This window comes from Exophiala dermatitidis (assembly GCF_000230625.1).
Source record: "Exophiala dermatitidis NIH/UT8656 unplaced genomic scaffold supercont1.7, whole genome shotgun sequence".
Lineage (NCBI taxonomy): Eukaryota > Fungi > Ascomycota > Eurotiomycetes > Chaetothyriales > Herpotrichiellaceae > Exophiala > Exophiala dermatitidis.
In genome coordinates, this window is record NW_008751652.1 from 2,618,429 (window position 1) to 2,633,975 (window position 15,547).

At 52.6% G+C, this 15,547-nt stretch overlaps 6 protein-coding genes across 6 annotated transcripts; 3 read left to right on the forward strand and 3 right to left on the reverse strand.

Annotated features, from left to right (window-relative positions):
* Nucleotides 1–43: 43 nt before the first annotated feature.
* On the forward strand, nt 44–1,534 carry HMPREF1120_08748 (uncharacterized protein; the record flags this gene model as incomplete). Its single annotated transcript, XM_009163017.1, has 1 exon — nt 44–1,534. One exon carries the CDS (start codon nt 44–46, stop codon nt 1,532–1,534), a length of 1,491 nt encoding a protein of 496 aa, XP_009161265.1.
* Nucleotides 1,535–2,950: 1,416 nt separating this feature from the next.
* HMPREF1120_08749 (uncharacterized protein) lies at nt 2,951–4,084 on the reverse strand (the record flags this gene model as incomplete). Its single annotated transcript, XM_009163018.1, has 6 exons — nt 2,951–3,088; nt 3,116–3,211; nt 3,477–3,558; nt 3,714–3,748; nt 3,808–3,980; nt 4,060–4,084. The coding sequence occupies 6 exons, from the start codon at nt 4,082–4,084 to the stop codon at nt 2,951–2,953; spliced, it is 549 nt and encodes a 182-aa protein (XP_009161266.1).
* A 667-nt stretch (nt 4,085–4,751) lies between these two features.
* On the reverse strand, nt 4,752–5,565 carry HMPREF1120_08750 (uncharacterized protein; the record flags this gene model as incomplete). The annotated part of the gene is made up of 2 exons (XM_009163019.1): nt 4,752–5,405; nt 5,467–5,565. 2 exons carry the CDS (start codon nt 5,563–5,565, stop codon nt 4,752–4,754), a joined length of 753 nt encoding a protein of 250 aa, XP_009161267.1.
* A 1,082-nt stretch (nt 5,566–6,647) lies between these two features.
* HMPREF1120_08751 (fumarate reductase flavoprotein subunit) lies at nt 6,648–7,715 on the forward strand (the record flags this gene model as incomplete). The annotated part of the gene is made up of 7 exons (XM_009163020.1): nt 6,648–6,787; nt 6,837–6,890; nt 6,942–6,998; nt 7,049–7,062; nt 7,118–7,198; nt 7,301–7,344; nt 7,530–7,715. 7 exons carry the CDS (start codon nt 6,648–6,650, stop codon nt 7,713–7,715), a joined length of 576 nt encoding a protein of 191 aa, XP_009161268.1.
* Nucleotides 7,716–8,178: 463 nt separating this feature from the next.
* On the forward strand, nt 8,179–12,690 carry HMPREF1120_08752 (uncharacterized protein). The gene is made up of 3 exons (XM_009163021.1): nt 8,179–9,141; nt 9,196–11,709; nt 11,783–12,690. Exons 1-3 carry the CDS (start codon nt 9,097–9,099, stop codon nt 11,843–11,845), a joined length of 2,622 nt encoding a protein of 873 aa, XP_009161269.1. The 5' UTR covers nt 8,179–9,096; the 3' UTR covers nt 11,846–12,690.
* HMPREF1120_08753 (fatty-acyl-CoA synthase) lies at nt 12,675–15,514 on the reverse strand. The gene is made up of 3 exons (XM_009163022.1): nt 15,163–15,514; nt 12,853–15,092; nt 12,675–12,794 (listed from the first exon to the last, which is right to left on the reverse strand). Exons 1-2 carry the CDS (start codon nt 15,167–15,169, stop codon nt 13,210–13,212), a joined length of 1,890 nt encoding a protein of 629 aa, XP_009161270.1. The 5' UTR covers nt 15,170–15,514; the 3' UTR covers nt 12,675–12,794; nt 12,853–13,209.
* Between the last annotated feature and the right edge of the window lie 33 nt (nt 15,515–15,547).

A 15,547-nucleotide genomic window follows, 5' to 3' on the forward strand; every position in this document is an offset into this window, starting at 1 on the left:
CGCGGCCTTTCAACCTCTGTGATATTCAGTTAAGGCAGCCAAGATGGAGTCCCAAGTATACAAAACTGAAGCGCAAGTTGTCGCAAACTCTCTGGGGAGTCAAATTGAATGCAAGACTTGTGACAGAAAGATATGGCTTCCTGACGCGGCCAAGGAACCTCTGATCGCTGTCAAGAAACCAAGAAGGATGGCGTCACTGAAGCAGCCTTTTGCAAGAAAGTTGGAGGCAGTCAAAGAGGAGACCACTCTCAGCAAGATGTCCGCGGCTGTTGCACAGTCACCGCTTTTTCACTGTGGCAAAGAGGAGATCCCACTTGAGATCCGACGAAAGATATGGGCTGAAGTGGTCAAGACCGATTCTGAAGTCGGGCTTGTGACATGGCACATCTGTCCGCACATTGACGCCGTTGACGTTCGTGTCTACGAGCAGAAGCCGGGAGGCAACACTGATTGTCATGACCATCCGGGTGCAGCGATTCTTATGGTCTCGAAGAAAGTGCAGATGGAAGTGCTGGAGGTCCTGCTCAACACATCTGAGATCACTGTCGCAGATAGCCAGGAGCCATCATGGTCTGGCGCACTGGCCGTAAACACCAACGACAATCGGTATGCAGGATGGGAGGTTCTCATGAGCACATTCCGACCATTTTGCAAACAGATTCGACAACTCCGAGTGGTCACGCCCTTTGACACTGACTGCATCGACATAGAGCCGGTTCCCCAGGGTCGATTCAACCGGTCGTTCCGTACAGCTGGGGACGGGAGAACTTTTGAGCCTCAGACCCAGCTTCTGCGATCGGATCTGTCAAACATCTTCAGCAACCTGCGGAGTCTCACGATCCACATCGACGCACTTGATGAAAATGAGGACAGCCGAGTCATGCCACGATACCTTGCCAGAGACGAATTCGAGGAATTTTTCCGCGGCATCAAAGGATTCAAGCTGGAGTATTGCGACTTGGAGTGGTCTGACCAGTTCGGCAGAACCAGCCATCAGCGCCACCTAAGGATGTTGGGTCGCAAGAGTCACCGAAAGATCCAGTGGAAGCGTTACCGTCGCCGCGAGGGGTTGGCCCTTTCCAGAACTCTGAGACGGGAGCTTCGCAGTTTGGCCGTGGATACTTTGAAGGAGAACAACCTGCAGGAAGGATACGATTTCGAACTGGAGGAAGCGTATGTGGGCGACTCGACCCAGCCTTCAGCAGACGAGGAGGGTGAGGAGACCGATGATTACGACTGTTGGTACTCGGACGATCATTATCCTTCAAAGGTCGAGTCAAACTCGTCCTCCAACTTCAGAAGCTCCAGCAGCGATAACGAAACAGAGGAGGAAGAAGTAGAGGAAGAAGAGCCGGAGGAAGAAGAACCGGAGGGTGAAGAAGAAGATGAAGCCACTGCACAGGAAGATGCAGTCCCGGCAATTGTGGATGCACCGGTTGATGCGGGAGAAGAGGCTGACGATGAAGCTGGCTTCGATGAGGATGATCATGCTACTGGCATGGACAAGATTTCAGGTGATCAAGCAGCAGCTTGAACAGAGCGCCCAAACAGTCCTGAACATCAACGGCGCGGCCCGGACCGGATACGGCCAGTTTATCTCAGCAGCCGTTGTCACCCTATCGCTGGCTTCCTAGATGTCGCGTGTTTTTTCAACTTGCTGTGCTTTACACAAACAGACACCCCTTGCTATCTTCGAACACAATGCACCATTCACCGCGCACAACAACCTTCAGCATCCACCATCCGAGCTTACCTGACACCAAACCAACAAAAGTTTCGGCTCTTTCTACAGCAGTGCTTCTCTTGTTTTCACCACATTGCTTTCCACCAAAGTTCAAATCAGCACAAGGGCTTCTTTCGCGCACACACGCGATCCTAATATTCCGGGCATGTGTCTAGCTACAAACCACAAGGACAGGCCCCTTGCTCAAACTTGAAGGCAAGAGTTGCTCATGCAACTGCTCGTGCCTCTGCGACTGCACATGCAAATGTTTTCTAGCTCTCTCTTCCCCCCATAGCTGCAGATAGACAGGTTATGATAATTGAAATTACCAGAAAAAGGAAATGAAACAAAGATGCGGCGTAGTGTGCACTGTGCAGTAGGTTATTGTTCAACAAGGCTCGCTCACCCCTTTTGTTACCTACCTAGGTAGGTAGGTGATGAGCAGGTATAGGTACCTTACTTTGCAAGGTGTACGTCGTAGCCTCCCTAACCCCCAGTCAAGCCCGCTACACCTACTGGTAGCGCCAAAGTTACAAGCAAACTTGAAGTCCACCACAGGACCGGACTTGGTGATCATGTGGTTTCCTCGAGCCTCGTCCTCACAGTGCCCATAACCTTTGGTCTCAATGCGGTCGTCAGACACCGTGCAGCTGAGACACTGATTGGCCTTGATGGATACCTACAGGATCACCTTTCGTGGCGAATGTCAATCCAACCTGGTGGTCGACATGAACATGGTCGAATATTCTGTATCTTCGGTTTTCGAGTACCTGGACTTGCACCGATTAGTGTGGTCAGTAGATCTCCCGGGTGCCACCAGCACCGGAGCAGCGAGAAAAAACAATCCCAAAGTCCGCAGGAGAATTGTGCATGCGAAAGTGGTTTGAGAAAGATCATTTTTTTTATTCTGCTGTAGTTCCTGTTCCATCATACAGTATAACATCGAGCACAAGTCCAATCCACAGTAACTAGCAGTCACATCGTGGCCTCGACCAGACTAAGACACTCGCTAGCCGATTCCATGTCAGATTTGTGGTTTCGTAATTTGTTGACTCCCGTCGTGACTGCACCGTGGAATGTTGAATGTTGATCGTTTAGTTAGTTAACTGTATCCCCGATGTCGAACTTGGAGTCCGCTTGGACCGGGCCGGCCAGAGACATATCCTATCCAAATTCTCATCCCGGATCTTATATCGAACCAGGCATTTTCTCCCCGAGACTCTGTTGTCACAGCACGACCAGCCCGGTCGGGTCAATGGTCAGCGAATGGATTGTGGTGGATGCTGAGGACGTGGTGGGACGGGGTGAAGACAAAGGGGATAAGATCAGATGCGTATTCCAGGTAAATGTAGAGATGGGATTGTGCTGTACAGTACACTTGCAGTGACATACCTTGGTCTTGTACTGTATGGCCCCATCGAGTGGTTTCTCCCATGCCTGCCTCTGGGAAGCAAAAGATTCCCATTCCGGCACAGGAAGCTTGGGATACTATTCGCTCGCCACGGCGGCGTTGGGTTAGTCAGCGGCTCGGTCAAATATGATGGCAGATGAACACGGTGACCGAGGGGTGGGTAGGGGGTTAGGAGGGGAAACAACAAAAGTTTGTTCTGCACAGGTGTTTGGAAAGGGGCAAGCTTGTTGGGCGAGCGTCCATCTGACCGGAAATTGATTGAGCATGGAAACAGGTCTGCAGTGGGATGGCTGATTGCTTGCTCCCTGCAGCGTAGTCTCTGAGACTGAACGTCACACTCACAATTCCAAGCTTGAGGATGATTTTCCCTTTGTACAGGGGCGTGATGCTCATGATGGGCACGCCACAGGTCTGGCAAAAGTATCTGTACGATACGGGCGCGTTAGCATTGCCATACGAATATTGACAAAAGAGATGTCGAGGAACTCATGCTGTCGCTTCAAGCGGAAGGTCAAGACCCTTCTCCCAGCGCCAGATGAGACAGCTTGGTTGAAATTGGAGAAGAAACAAACCACTTACCTTTGGACTGGCGTCCCGCTGAGCGTTTCTGGGTCCTGTTCTCGGACGTCAGTTTCTCCTAGGCCAGCCGCAAACGGGACGAGGGCGTCCTCACGCTGTACATTTTGATGTTGCCTTTGCCATTGGGAAATTCGACTTTCTCTTCTTCAATGGTCAGATTGGCCCCGAAGATCCCACCCGCAACTTTGCGGCAGTTGGCGCAGTGGCAGAGATGACCTCTTCGCTGGGTGCCGAATAGGTTGTCATCGTTGACTTTCACTTTGACAGCTGGCCGCAGCGGACATCATGTGAGCCAGAGATACTCTCATCGTGGCGATTTCGGCTGACGGACGACTACGGGCCATACCTTTGCATAGACACTCCCCTTCCATTTTGGCGGTTAGCTTCCTTGTTGGAGTTCGGGGTCGCGGCCGGAGGGCTGATGCAAAGAATGAGACTGTCAACGACGGGAGAAAGAGTACGTGCGGTCTTAATGTTCGTAGAGCAGCTGACGTGATGTCGGGTTCCGGATGCTCTTCTCTTACTAATGGGCGGCCTCATGCAAGCTGGGTACCAGGCATGTCGAGATTACTAGGCAGCATGATCCCATAAAAAGGGACGTTATCAATCATAAGTAATGTTGACGCACCGAGTCGGAGGTACCCCGTAGTTGGAGAGAAATTCCCGGGGCCAGAAGTGGAGGTGGATACAACGCGGGTTCCCCGGACCCTCTTCGTGACAGCGGCATCTCTCAGTCCCCAGCCAACAAATGTTCAGAAACAGTTGCGAGATCGGTCCGAGGTTGAGTCCATGTTTCCGAGAAGCTAAACCTATCTCGAAATGCACCCTCGCACGAAGCCATTGTTCAATCTCCCGTTGGTCGTCCTTTGCGGGGCTTGAGGCTCCTGGTAAACCTGAATGGCCACTGGAGGAGGCCTGGTGTCCTCAGTTGTGAAGACTCGAGACAGGAACGTAGTCAGATCAGCTCCGAGAGACGGTGTCGCTGCGGGGGGCGGAACGCCAACGAGATGATTAACCTTGATCCTTGTTCGCCCAGTGCTACGATTCGTTGTAGCTTGCGGGGTGAGATCCGTCTTCGTCTAGCTGCGTGCTCTTGTTGAGGGGTATGGCTTGAAGATAAAAAGAATGAAAAGGGGCACGAAGAAACTTCGACATGTTCTTGAACACTCTCAGTCTTCCTCGAAACGCCTCAGTTCCATCCTTACAAATTGACCCGCTTCTTGACAACATTTCAAGCCGAATGATCCAATGTCTTTCGTCAGCGACGTCGTAAGCAACCTTACCGGGTCTGTCCCGGAGGTATACGACCTGGTGGTCGTAGGAAGCGGGTTTGCTGTAGGTGTTGCACGATCTAGTTGGTGTGATCATCTCTAACCGCTGACAGGGTTCCATGACTACGCTGAACTTCCTGGAAGAATGCAAAAAGCTCGGTAAGCGAGGCAAGGTTGCCTTGATCGAGGCCGGAAAGGAGGGTGAACGATGCGGTGCTAGCAGGTTTGAGACATGGCCAGATGTAGGAACCCTCGCTGATAGTAATCCAGGTGGACCATGGCATACCTTCGCCTTGACAAAGGTTTGTCTCGCAGGGCTCATCGGTGCTAGAGCTGACTTTAGCCCCTCAGACAACAACTTTGACTCTGATTGGAAGCATGAGATGAAGGTCAGTCGCACAGTGTTTGCTAAATGAATGATCTGCTCACAATCCGTAGCGTGTCAGGTTAGTTGGCCTTACCGCGAGGAGAACTCCACTCACAGGACTAGTGAAGGACTTGCGGACCAGGAGTATTGTGCGAAAATGGAACAGGAAGTCCCGGTGACTGCTCAGTACCTCCTCGACCGTGAGCTGGTTCATGCCTCTCTCTTGGAATATCCTTGCTGACCTGTGGGTAGACGGAGTCAAGTTCAATCATCACGATGAGAAAAATGTCCTTCTTGAGTTCAACACTAGTAAGTGGCAGGTGCTTGTTGCGTCGACAGGATTGTGCTGAAGTTGTGTGCAGACCAACACTTCGTGTTCCCAGAGGTAAGGCCGACCAACAGTATATAAAGGTTCAGGCTTGACAGTATCTGTGAAGGGCGGTGGCCACGCAGTCATCAACACTCTCTTCGACCACATCAGGAAGTTCGATAACGTTACTATCATGTGGGAAACACAAGCAGAGAGACTGTTAACGCAAGATGATGGAGTGGTGACCGGAGTCAAGGTTCGCAAGTCTGATGGACGCCTGACCAATGTTCATGGTAAGAAAGTCATGTTGGCCTGTGGAGGATTTGAAGGCAACCGAGAGATGTGAGTGGGCGCCCTCGCTGCAGACTTGCATCTAGCTAATGATGTCCAGGTTGGCAAAATATGTCGGGCCACGGACAGAGCATCTCGAGCTGATTGCCCCTGGTTTGAAATACAACACCGGCTTTGGGTTGAGAATGGGCCTGGAAGTCGGTGCTGCTGTTGCAGGTTCCATGAGCGGCATGCATGTAAGTTCCACATCAACAAGATGATCAGGTGCTCCCGCGCTGACAGACGTTCAAGTGCGAGCTCGTTGATACCCGTACGAACAAACCTGATGCAGTGATCTGGGGACACAACTATGGCATTGTGGTCAATAAGTAGGTGGCCGCCCCTCAGAGGATGGTGTGTCTGGCAGGCATTGAACAAAACTGACCGAGTCCAGAGACTGCAAGAGGTTCTATGACGAGGGACAACGACAGTAAGGAAAGTGAAACACAATGCAGTAACTATGTTGACGTTGGATAGTCTATTTGCGACATTCGAGATGATTGCTCTTGAGACATGGCGTGGTAGGTTGTCCTCGGCGACTGGAGGTTGTTGTGCTAACATGGTCCAGACCAGAACCAGAGATCATATTTGTAAATCCGACCTGGACAAGTGTTTGGATTGTAACTGACTCGCCCAGTATCACCGACCGGACAATCATGGACAGGTTTCGACCGGGGTGGGTATATGATACCACAGACAAGGAACCCGAGCAAAGCGACACCATCGAGGGTCTTGCCGAAAAGCTTGGTCTTGACCCGAAGGAGCTGAAGAAGACAGTCGATGAATACAATGCAGCGTTAGTCTCGTGGTGACCGCCAACATGTGCTTGCACTGACCCGACACAGCATTAATGACAAGGAGTTCGATCTCATGAAGCTCGATGGAAAGAGGACAAACGGGTCGGTTTTTTGCTCGCACTCCTGGAATGGGCAACCACTAAGAATGAACAGCCTCTCCCCAGACAAGACGAACTGGGCTCATCCTATTGTCGAACCGCCATTTTACGGGTAAGTCACCACTGAAATCGTCCATGAGCTGTTCGCTGACTCCAGCCTAGGTACCCGATGAAAGGTGAGCACAAGGATCCAGGGGTTGCAACTTGAAGTTGGCGCTGACCAAAGCAAAGCGCAACTGACCTTCACTTACGGCGGTCTCAAATGCGACCTTGATTCTCGCGTGCTGTCCACGACTGGAGTCCCCATACCTGGTAGGATCCCTACTCTTAGCCTCTTACCGCAATGCATGACTGCAACCAACGGGTCATGTTACGGCAATGCTTGTCGAGACTCTCTCACTGACGTAATTCAAGGGCTGTATGCTGCCGGAGAGTTGAGCGGACTGTTTTACAATGAAGTAAGTGCAGGTGGTTTTGTCGAGGTGTACACATGAGTGCTAACAACGGCCAGTGTGAGTTCGAACCCCGGGCAATCGGCGGTGGTTGCAGACCTGCACGCCCTTGTCCATGATGGCATGCACGGTCAAGCCACTTCCCAGTACTTCAGTTGCTCGCTTGCAGATACTCTGCTGACACTCCGTAGATCCACCCGCCACCAGCGTGCTTCGGTCTCTCACATTCGGACGCATTGCGGGTAGGGATGCGGCACAAGCTCTTTGAGGCACAAGCAAGTGAACCAGTGGGCAGGCGCAAGGAGGACTGCCATGCCACCAAGATTCGCATCATCAAAGAGTTGGGGAAGGCGGTGCACCATTCGGGGGAGGGTTGAGGACTTAGTGCTAGAACAACACCACAGTCCAACAACATTGTATGTACTAGCAGTGCAGTGGTCAACAATGTGAAGTCAGAGTACGGGTACCCTGGACCATATGTGCAGACCCTTACATAAGCTGCAGCTCAGCCATCACGTGAATCTTGCACTAAAGTCAGCACGTGCACTGGGATTACATAATTATTTTGACTGACAGAATAATAAAAATCCATTTGTATGGGGAAATTCTGCATCCTACATAGCATAATGCCGAGCTTTTAGTCTGACTAGTGGACCCGCAAATTCTCGGCGCTTACAAATAATTATTTTGACCTGCACTGCAGCATGAGTGGCTGGCTGGACAATCCCGGAGCAAAACTGAGGGCCATCACGTGAATTCTGAACCACGTGACTGGTCTAACATAAAGTCATTTCAAGCTGGTGGGACCTGCCTTCTGTGATGGTACCAGTGTCAGACATACCTGCATCCACTGCCAGTGCAGTAGCAGGAAAGGAAATGAACATGCTTCAGCAGACATCAATGTAAACTACTACTGGCATTGTATATACTGTACAATAGGGGTGGTCCATGCCCTGGCTTCTTTGCACTGACACTTGACAGGTGCGAATAGGGGCTTTTTCGCAACCGTTCAACTGACAACTGTTCACTGACGTTAAGTGGCACTCTGCAGTCTGGCGTGTACTGGCAGTAGACACTGGCAGTTCGGGTATCTCTTTTGCGGTTCAGGGCCAACGTGGTACAAGGCCGGTGCCCCTGCAAGCAACACAATTGCCTCTTCGGCGGTCCCCTGCAGGACCACATCCAGTTCTGGCAGTGGCAGATTGTAGAGATACTGGATACCTACTATGTACTGTAATCAAAAGTATCCTCCCGGTGTAGTGGCGCGTTAGACACGAGATGTCCACCAGTTCCCTGTTCCTGCGGCTGAATCTCCCCTGCGCGATGCGTGGCCGAACTTGAACGACACCAAAACCCCAAACTTGAATCCATTGAAACTCAACAACTGCGACTATCAACAATTCCCTAACAACAACAATCAGTAAAACACAATAACCTATTTCGATTCCGCACCACCACTGCATTCAACAAGCCTTTGCGACGTCGTATTGAAGGCCGCTCTCGGTGCACACGACTCACAACACGTCCTGGTGACTGGTAGTGACCACCCCCGTTCGTTTGATTCTTCCCGTTCCCGAGTCTGTACCTTGCTGCTTCCATAGTCCGGGACCGCGTCTCGACCGATACATTTTACATCTACATCACACATTTGCGTCGGGCCTTCCTTCCGACAATTGTCCGGCACTCTTCTTTCCTCGTACCGACCCTGGTGGTGGTTGATGATGGTCTGAAGATTGGCAACACATTTGAAAACTCAAGATGGAGACAGTGCAATCCAGTGCAGACAACACCGACATGGAAGAGGTAGGCAGCCATTGATTACAATACCAAGAGCAGCCGCTTCTAACACTGTACTAGAGATTCGAAGACGCCAACGATGTCAAGGACGATCCAAAGCCGGAAGCGACCCAGCAGACTGAGCCTACAGAACCCGAGAAGCCTGCAGATCACGACCCTACCACGTCTCAGGATGACGAACACGCGCATCAGGAAGAAAAGGATGGTCCGGTGGACTCCGAACAAAAGGGGCCTGAGGTCAATGTCGACACTGCTGCGGTAGACGAGACATCGTCGGACCATTCGCACGGCGACCAGTCAACGCCGACGATAAAGCATCCCGAAGATGCGGCCGACAACGCCGGAACTGCTGAAAAGACCGCACCTAAACCTCCTCCGCGTCCCTCGAGATTCCAGGGCTTCTCAGCTTCTCTGCCTTCAGTCCCCTGGGGACCGCCACCACCGAGAAAAGCCTCAGATGCCCGTGCTCCCTCTCCGCAGCCGCCCCACGCATCGACATCGTCCTTCGGGCGCAAAGTAACCACTCCCTTTGGATGGTTGAGCAGAGCCACTTCGGCACCAAAAGAGAATCGCTCTCCACCGTTGTCGTCAAGGCCGCCGGCTGATGCTCGTCGCAATACTGCCTCTACTATTGGGAGCAACCCGGATCTGATGTTGAAAACGCTGGAAGAGTCGCAAGATGGATCCAATGGCCAGAGACAACCGTCCAGGGCTTCCCTCCGCGAACAGTTCAAGATGTTGCGGTTGCGGGAGGAAGCAGGCATAACGAGTCTGGAAGGTACCGACAATCCGGAGGGTGGAGCAATCGCAGGGCTTGTCGGCCGGTCAGCAAGCGTTGGGGTAGGGATTGCTACACCTGGGAGTGTTGGTCACGATGAACACGTCCTTGCTAGCCCTGTCACGTCCCCGACAACCGACAGCGTCCCTACAAATCCCAATCTTCCACCTGGAACCGTGTCCGGCGTCGCAGCCTCGTCCGCAGATACAGCCACACCGATAGATTGGGATTTCTGGCAGAATGTGGTCAACGAAGGCCCACAGGCCGTTGCACGTACGAGTCCGGATGAGTTTACACTAGCTATCAGTGGAGGAATTCCCCAGACAATTCGGCCGGTGATTTGGCAGGTGCTCGCAGGCAGCAAGAATGAAGAGCTGGAAGCGATCTATTGGGATCTCCGCTCTCGAGGCCCGAATGCGGAGGTCAAGGAGGGCATGCCGAAATCTCCAATGCTCAACGGACATGCCAATGGTGGTGTCAAGGAGAAGGAATCGGAAAGCTCGTCAAGGTCATCTGTTCGATCTGACCATTCCACACCTGCCACCAGCGCCCACGTTGGAGTTATGTCGCCTTCTCCATCGCATGAGCCATCAGATCCGATAGCCAGCAGCCGTCTTCAGACACAGTTGGCTGCAGAGCGTGCAAAGAAGGCGAAAGAGGATTCTGCCGCACTGGCCAAACTGGAGAAAATGATCAAGCGTGATATGGGCTCGAGGACAAGCTATTCAAAATACGCAGCGGCGGCAGGTTTGCAAGACGGCCTGTTCCACGTCTGTCGAGCTTACGCGCTTTTTGACGACGCGGTTGGATATCCGCAAGGCCTGAACTTTATTGTCATGCCGTTACTCTTTACGATGCCGGAAGAAGAAGCTTTTTGTCTGCTGGTCCGCTTGATGAATAAGTATCAGCTGCGAGATCTATTCGTTCAGGACATGCCCGGCTTGCATCTGCATTTATACCAGTTCGAGAGGCTGTTGGAAGACCTTGAACCGGCATTATATTGCCATCTCAACCGCCGAGGTGTCACTCCCAAACTCTATGCAACTCAGTGGTTTTTGACATTGTTTGCATATCGGTTCCCGCTTCAACTAGTCATGAGGGTGTTTGACCTAATCTTATGCGAAGGGCTCGAAGGGGCTATTTTGAAATTTGGCATGGCGTTGGTCCAACGGAATGTCTCGACGCTGCTGGCGATGCAAGACATGCAAGCCCTCACGAATTTCCTGAAGGAGAAGCTCTTCGATGTCTACATCGACGCAACTCCGTCGTCAAAATCGATCTTGGAATCCGGCTTTTTTGGAAGTTCGGGCGGCACGGACAACGAAGTGTATCGAGCTGATCTTTTGGTCCAGGATGCGTGTGCGGTCAAGCTCACTCCGGAAATGCTCAACCGCTACCGCGAAGAATGGGAGACGACGACAAAGGCCGAGAAAGCTCGAGAGACCGAGCTGGAGAACCTCAAGACGGATTGCGCCACCAAAGCCGCGCAGATCCGGTCGCTGGAAAAGAGGGTGGAAAAGTCGGATGCCGAGCACATCGAATTAGCCAATGAATTGGTGCGACTGAAGGTCGAGAACACCGAACTGCAAGATCGGAACGAGAGTCTGGCTGGCCAGGTTGAGGAGCTGCGCAAAGTCGCCGAAAGCGAGGCCGCAAATGTCGAAGCCAGAATGAGGGCCGGCACGGAACAAGTCATGCAGAGAAACATTGAGGTTCAAAACGAGAATCGTCACATGGAAGAGCAGATGGCTGAGATGGAGAGAGAACTGGTGGAGATGAAGATGAAGTATGCTGAGGTAAGTTCTCCCCATTCTCCGAGTTGCTGTATGAACGAACAGGTCTTGCTGACATGTCGAATTTTGTTTTCAGCTCAATGCCGAACATGAGACGCTCAAGCAGAAATGGAACGACTTGAAACGAGCACTCGAATAAAAATCACAATTAGAACCGCCTGTTGGACCCTACCTCCCTGCCAATTGGCTTCCCGGCTTTGACGGCCAGCAGCCGCCATCGAACCGCATCCTCTTTGACGAAATGACATGCTCTCTTCTGTTAGGTGTTGCCCGGTCATACATATGAACCACGACTCTCCGGGCGCTTCGGTCGGGGTCAACAGGGTCTCGTGGGAATGCACAAAACGAAACGTTCGTTCATGTCCATACTGATATGATGTTGGTTACATTGCATGACTGTATTACAATCGACCATGACCATCGATATTGGAGAGACGAATATCGAGAGTGGACATCGTTTCAACGTCTGGAGAAGCAAAGTACAAGCTGGGACGTCTACTAAGATAGACAGAAGAGGACATCCGTACGTATGCTCAGAGACGATCTCACATCTGTTCCGGCGACTTGATGTCACGGATGCGGGCGGCGATGGGAGAATGACTCTCGTCCACTTTACTTTTTGGAATTGGCCTTCGTTCTGATTCTGGTTCTGGTTCCCGTACCGCGATCCCCGTGATGTCTAGCCAGTGTGGCACTCATAAGTACTGGTCACTGGTATCTAGGGGACTGAGGCCCCGACAAATTTCATCTGGGTACATCGTGTTTGGGTTCAGGCCCTACGATAAACACATATGCTGGAATGTTTGGCCCGCACAAGATCTGCAGACTCTGCCTAGATAGATATCCTTCGCGGTTGCTACAGCAGGTGTCGACCAGTACATCTTTCCAAGAATGAAGCAGAAAGATCATGTCAGATCCAGTACTGGACCGTTCGTCCACTTGCTGTAGACCAACTTGGAAAATCATCCCAAACATCGTTGCCGATCTCTTATCCTAGTACATGCCTATCCATCCACCGTGGCTCTTATATGGTGACTGGATTTGAAATTGGGTGCAAATATAATCGTCACGGTCCACCGTACATATATCTAACCGTAGGGGTCAGCATAACGAGCTCATATCTGCCTACTGTAGATGAGATTTTACCTCATCAAGATTTTTGATCCGCTAGCCAAGCTTGAACCTGGCCTCTTGATATAACATCAATTTGTACTTGTATGTATTCATATATAGCTAGTTCGTAGGTATCTGGAGAACCTCGAGATCTTGCACACCTTCGAGTCCTTGGTAATGTTGGGTCTTGATATCTTTCTTCATACTTCCTGGAGCTGCCTGTCTGCCTGCCTGTCCATGTTCAAATTAGCCACGCGGAGAGAGTGTCATGTCACGTCAACTCAGGCCAAGTCAAGTTGGAAAACCTAAATCAGGGTACAGGAAGTAAGTGTTATTTCGTAGTCTTGTCTAGAGTCTACTGTAGACGTGAATCGACTTAGTTGTAGTCATTCACAGCTTGACACGCCCGGCCTTCAAATCCTCCCACTCTTTCGGCCCATAAGGAACATAAGTGTTCGCACCTGGCGGGAGCCAAAAGATACGGTCATCGGGACTGGATTGACGAATCTTATCGAGATCGATACCCTCGTTTCGCAGACGGCCTTTCTGCAGCTTCATGGTGCCAGTGTACTCGAGCTGAGCGACGACACGCAGAAAGATCGGGACGGCGTACCGGGGGAGAATGGAGATTGCGTGCTGGGCAAGACGGGCCAGGTCGAGTGTGTCGGCAGTGACGCCCTCGACGGGGACGATGGCGGCGCATCCGGCGCGGCCGTCTGCATGGGGCACCTGGACGCCGTAGACGTTTGCTTCTGCGATCTGGTCGAAGCGGCCGAGCACGTCGCTGACTTCGTTGGTGGAGACGTTCTCGCTGCGCCAGCGGAAGGTGTCGCCCAGCCGGTCGACGAAGTAGACTCGGCCGTCTTTGTCCTTGCGCATCATGTCGCCGGACCGGAACCACAGGTCCCCTTTGGCAAAGACGTCGCAGATCTTGCGCTTGTCCCCGGCCCCGGGGTTCTTGTAGTATCCGGCAAACACGGCGTCGGCGGTCGCAGGGTCCAGCTTGTGCAGCACCTCGCCGGCCTCGTCGGTCTTGCATTCGATGGCGAACCCTCTGTCGTCGCGCAATATCTCCTGTGTGTCTGGGTCGATGCGCACGCGTTTCTCGTTGGCCCCGTTCCGCCAGTGCCAGAGCAAGCCGCGCACGGCGATGGCGTTGCGTCCAAACTCGCCGCGGTTGGCGTTGAATGACGCCCCTAGCCCGTCCGTCGCCGCGTACAGCTCGTTGATGATTTCAATGCCGAACCGTTGTCGGAACTCTTCCCACACGTCCGGCCGCATTCCGTTGCCCCATGCCATCTTCACATTGTGCTGCTTGTCCAGTGGACTCGGCGGCGCGTTGATCAGGTACCGACAGAGTTCGCCCACGTACTGTATGATATCGGCGCGCGATTTGCGCACCTCGGGCCAGAAGGTCTTGTGGCTGAACTTGCGGCTCAATACCACCGTCGACCCGGCAAAGATCGACGGCGTCACACATAGTCCATGTCCTGCCCCGTGGTATAGAGGCAGGGCCGTGTACATTCTGTTGCCCGGCCTCAGCTGTAAGTACAGGCTGATGCCCCGAGCCGTGTTGAGTTCGCGTCCCCGGAGCATAATCACCCCCTTGGGCATCCCCGTCGTGCCCGACGTGTAGATCAAGCTGCATAGTTCGTCCGGCCGGAGCTTCTGCTGTCGTGACTTGGGCAGCGGTGTGCTGTCGGACAGCGCGGCCATAAAGTTCTCGTCATAGTATATCGTCTGCACATTGGACGCCGAAAGTTCCGGGATACATGGGTCAACCAGATTCTGCACAGCACGATCCGCCAGCAAGTACCGCGCATCGCACAGTTTCACCGAATGAGTCAACGGCCCCGCCGTGAGGTTGTAGTTGATGAAGGCCGGGCAGGCGTTAATGGATTCAAGCCCGAACCACAGCATCAGGTATTCTGGGCTGTTCCCGCCGTCCACGGCGACTATTTCTCGTGGCTGAATCCCCAGGTCTTTGAGCAGCCAGTTGCCCACTCTTTGCAGATCCTCGTAGAACTGTTTGTACGTCCATGTCCGGTCTTCAAAGATGAGGAATAGGTTGTTGGCGTTCTTGCCCTGCGCGTGCTCCTCGATCAAGTGGTAGATCAGCAGTTTGTCTTGGGCTGCTCGCTTTGCGATGAAATCGGCGGCTTGCTTGGTCGCCCCCAAGCTGCCGCTGCGAAGGTCATTGCTGATCAGGAATTTCGCGTCTAGATACGCCGCTGTGGCTAGCCCGCCTGCGACGGCTGCCGCGACGGTGGTGACTGTACAGAGAGACCGCAGTCAGTGGATGTTTTACGCACGCTCGCCTTTGAATTAGGGGAATATACTTACGGGACATCTTGATCACCTACCTCAGGTATTTGGGTGATGCCCTCCTCTACTGGGACGGAGAGGAAGGGCTTGCTGAATGCTGTCTTTGATTTCATATTCCGCGCGATGCGTGGAGTACCCCGGCCCGGCTCTGTGTGTCTACCTGGTATCTATGTCTGTACCGAGGTCTGGGGTTCTGGAGCCCGAAACTCCGCATTCCGAGTCATTGTTTGCATGAATCGCGGGGATAGCGTGGCCAACTGGAAGGTAGTGCTAGCCTCGCCTGACTCCGGGAAAGTCGGCGACTCATTCGCCTCTACTAGTGGGAAATAGCCAGACTCGGAGTGCAGTGTATGGTAGACGAATCATGTCATGACGGTTGGCAAGGCTGCCAAGATTAGTCATC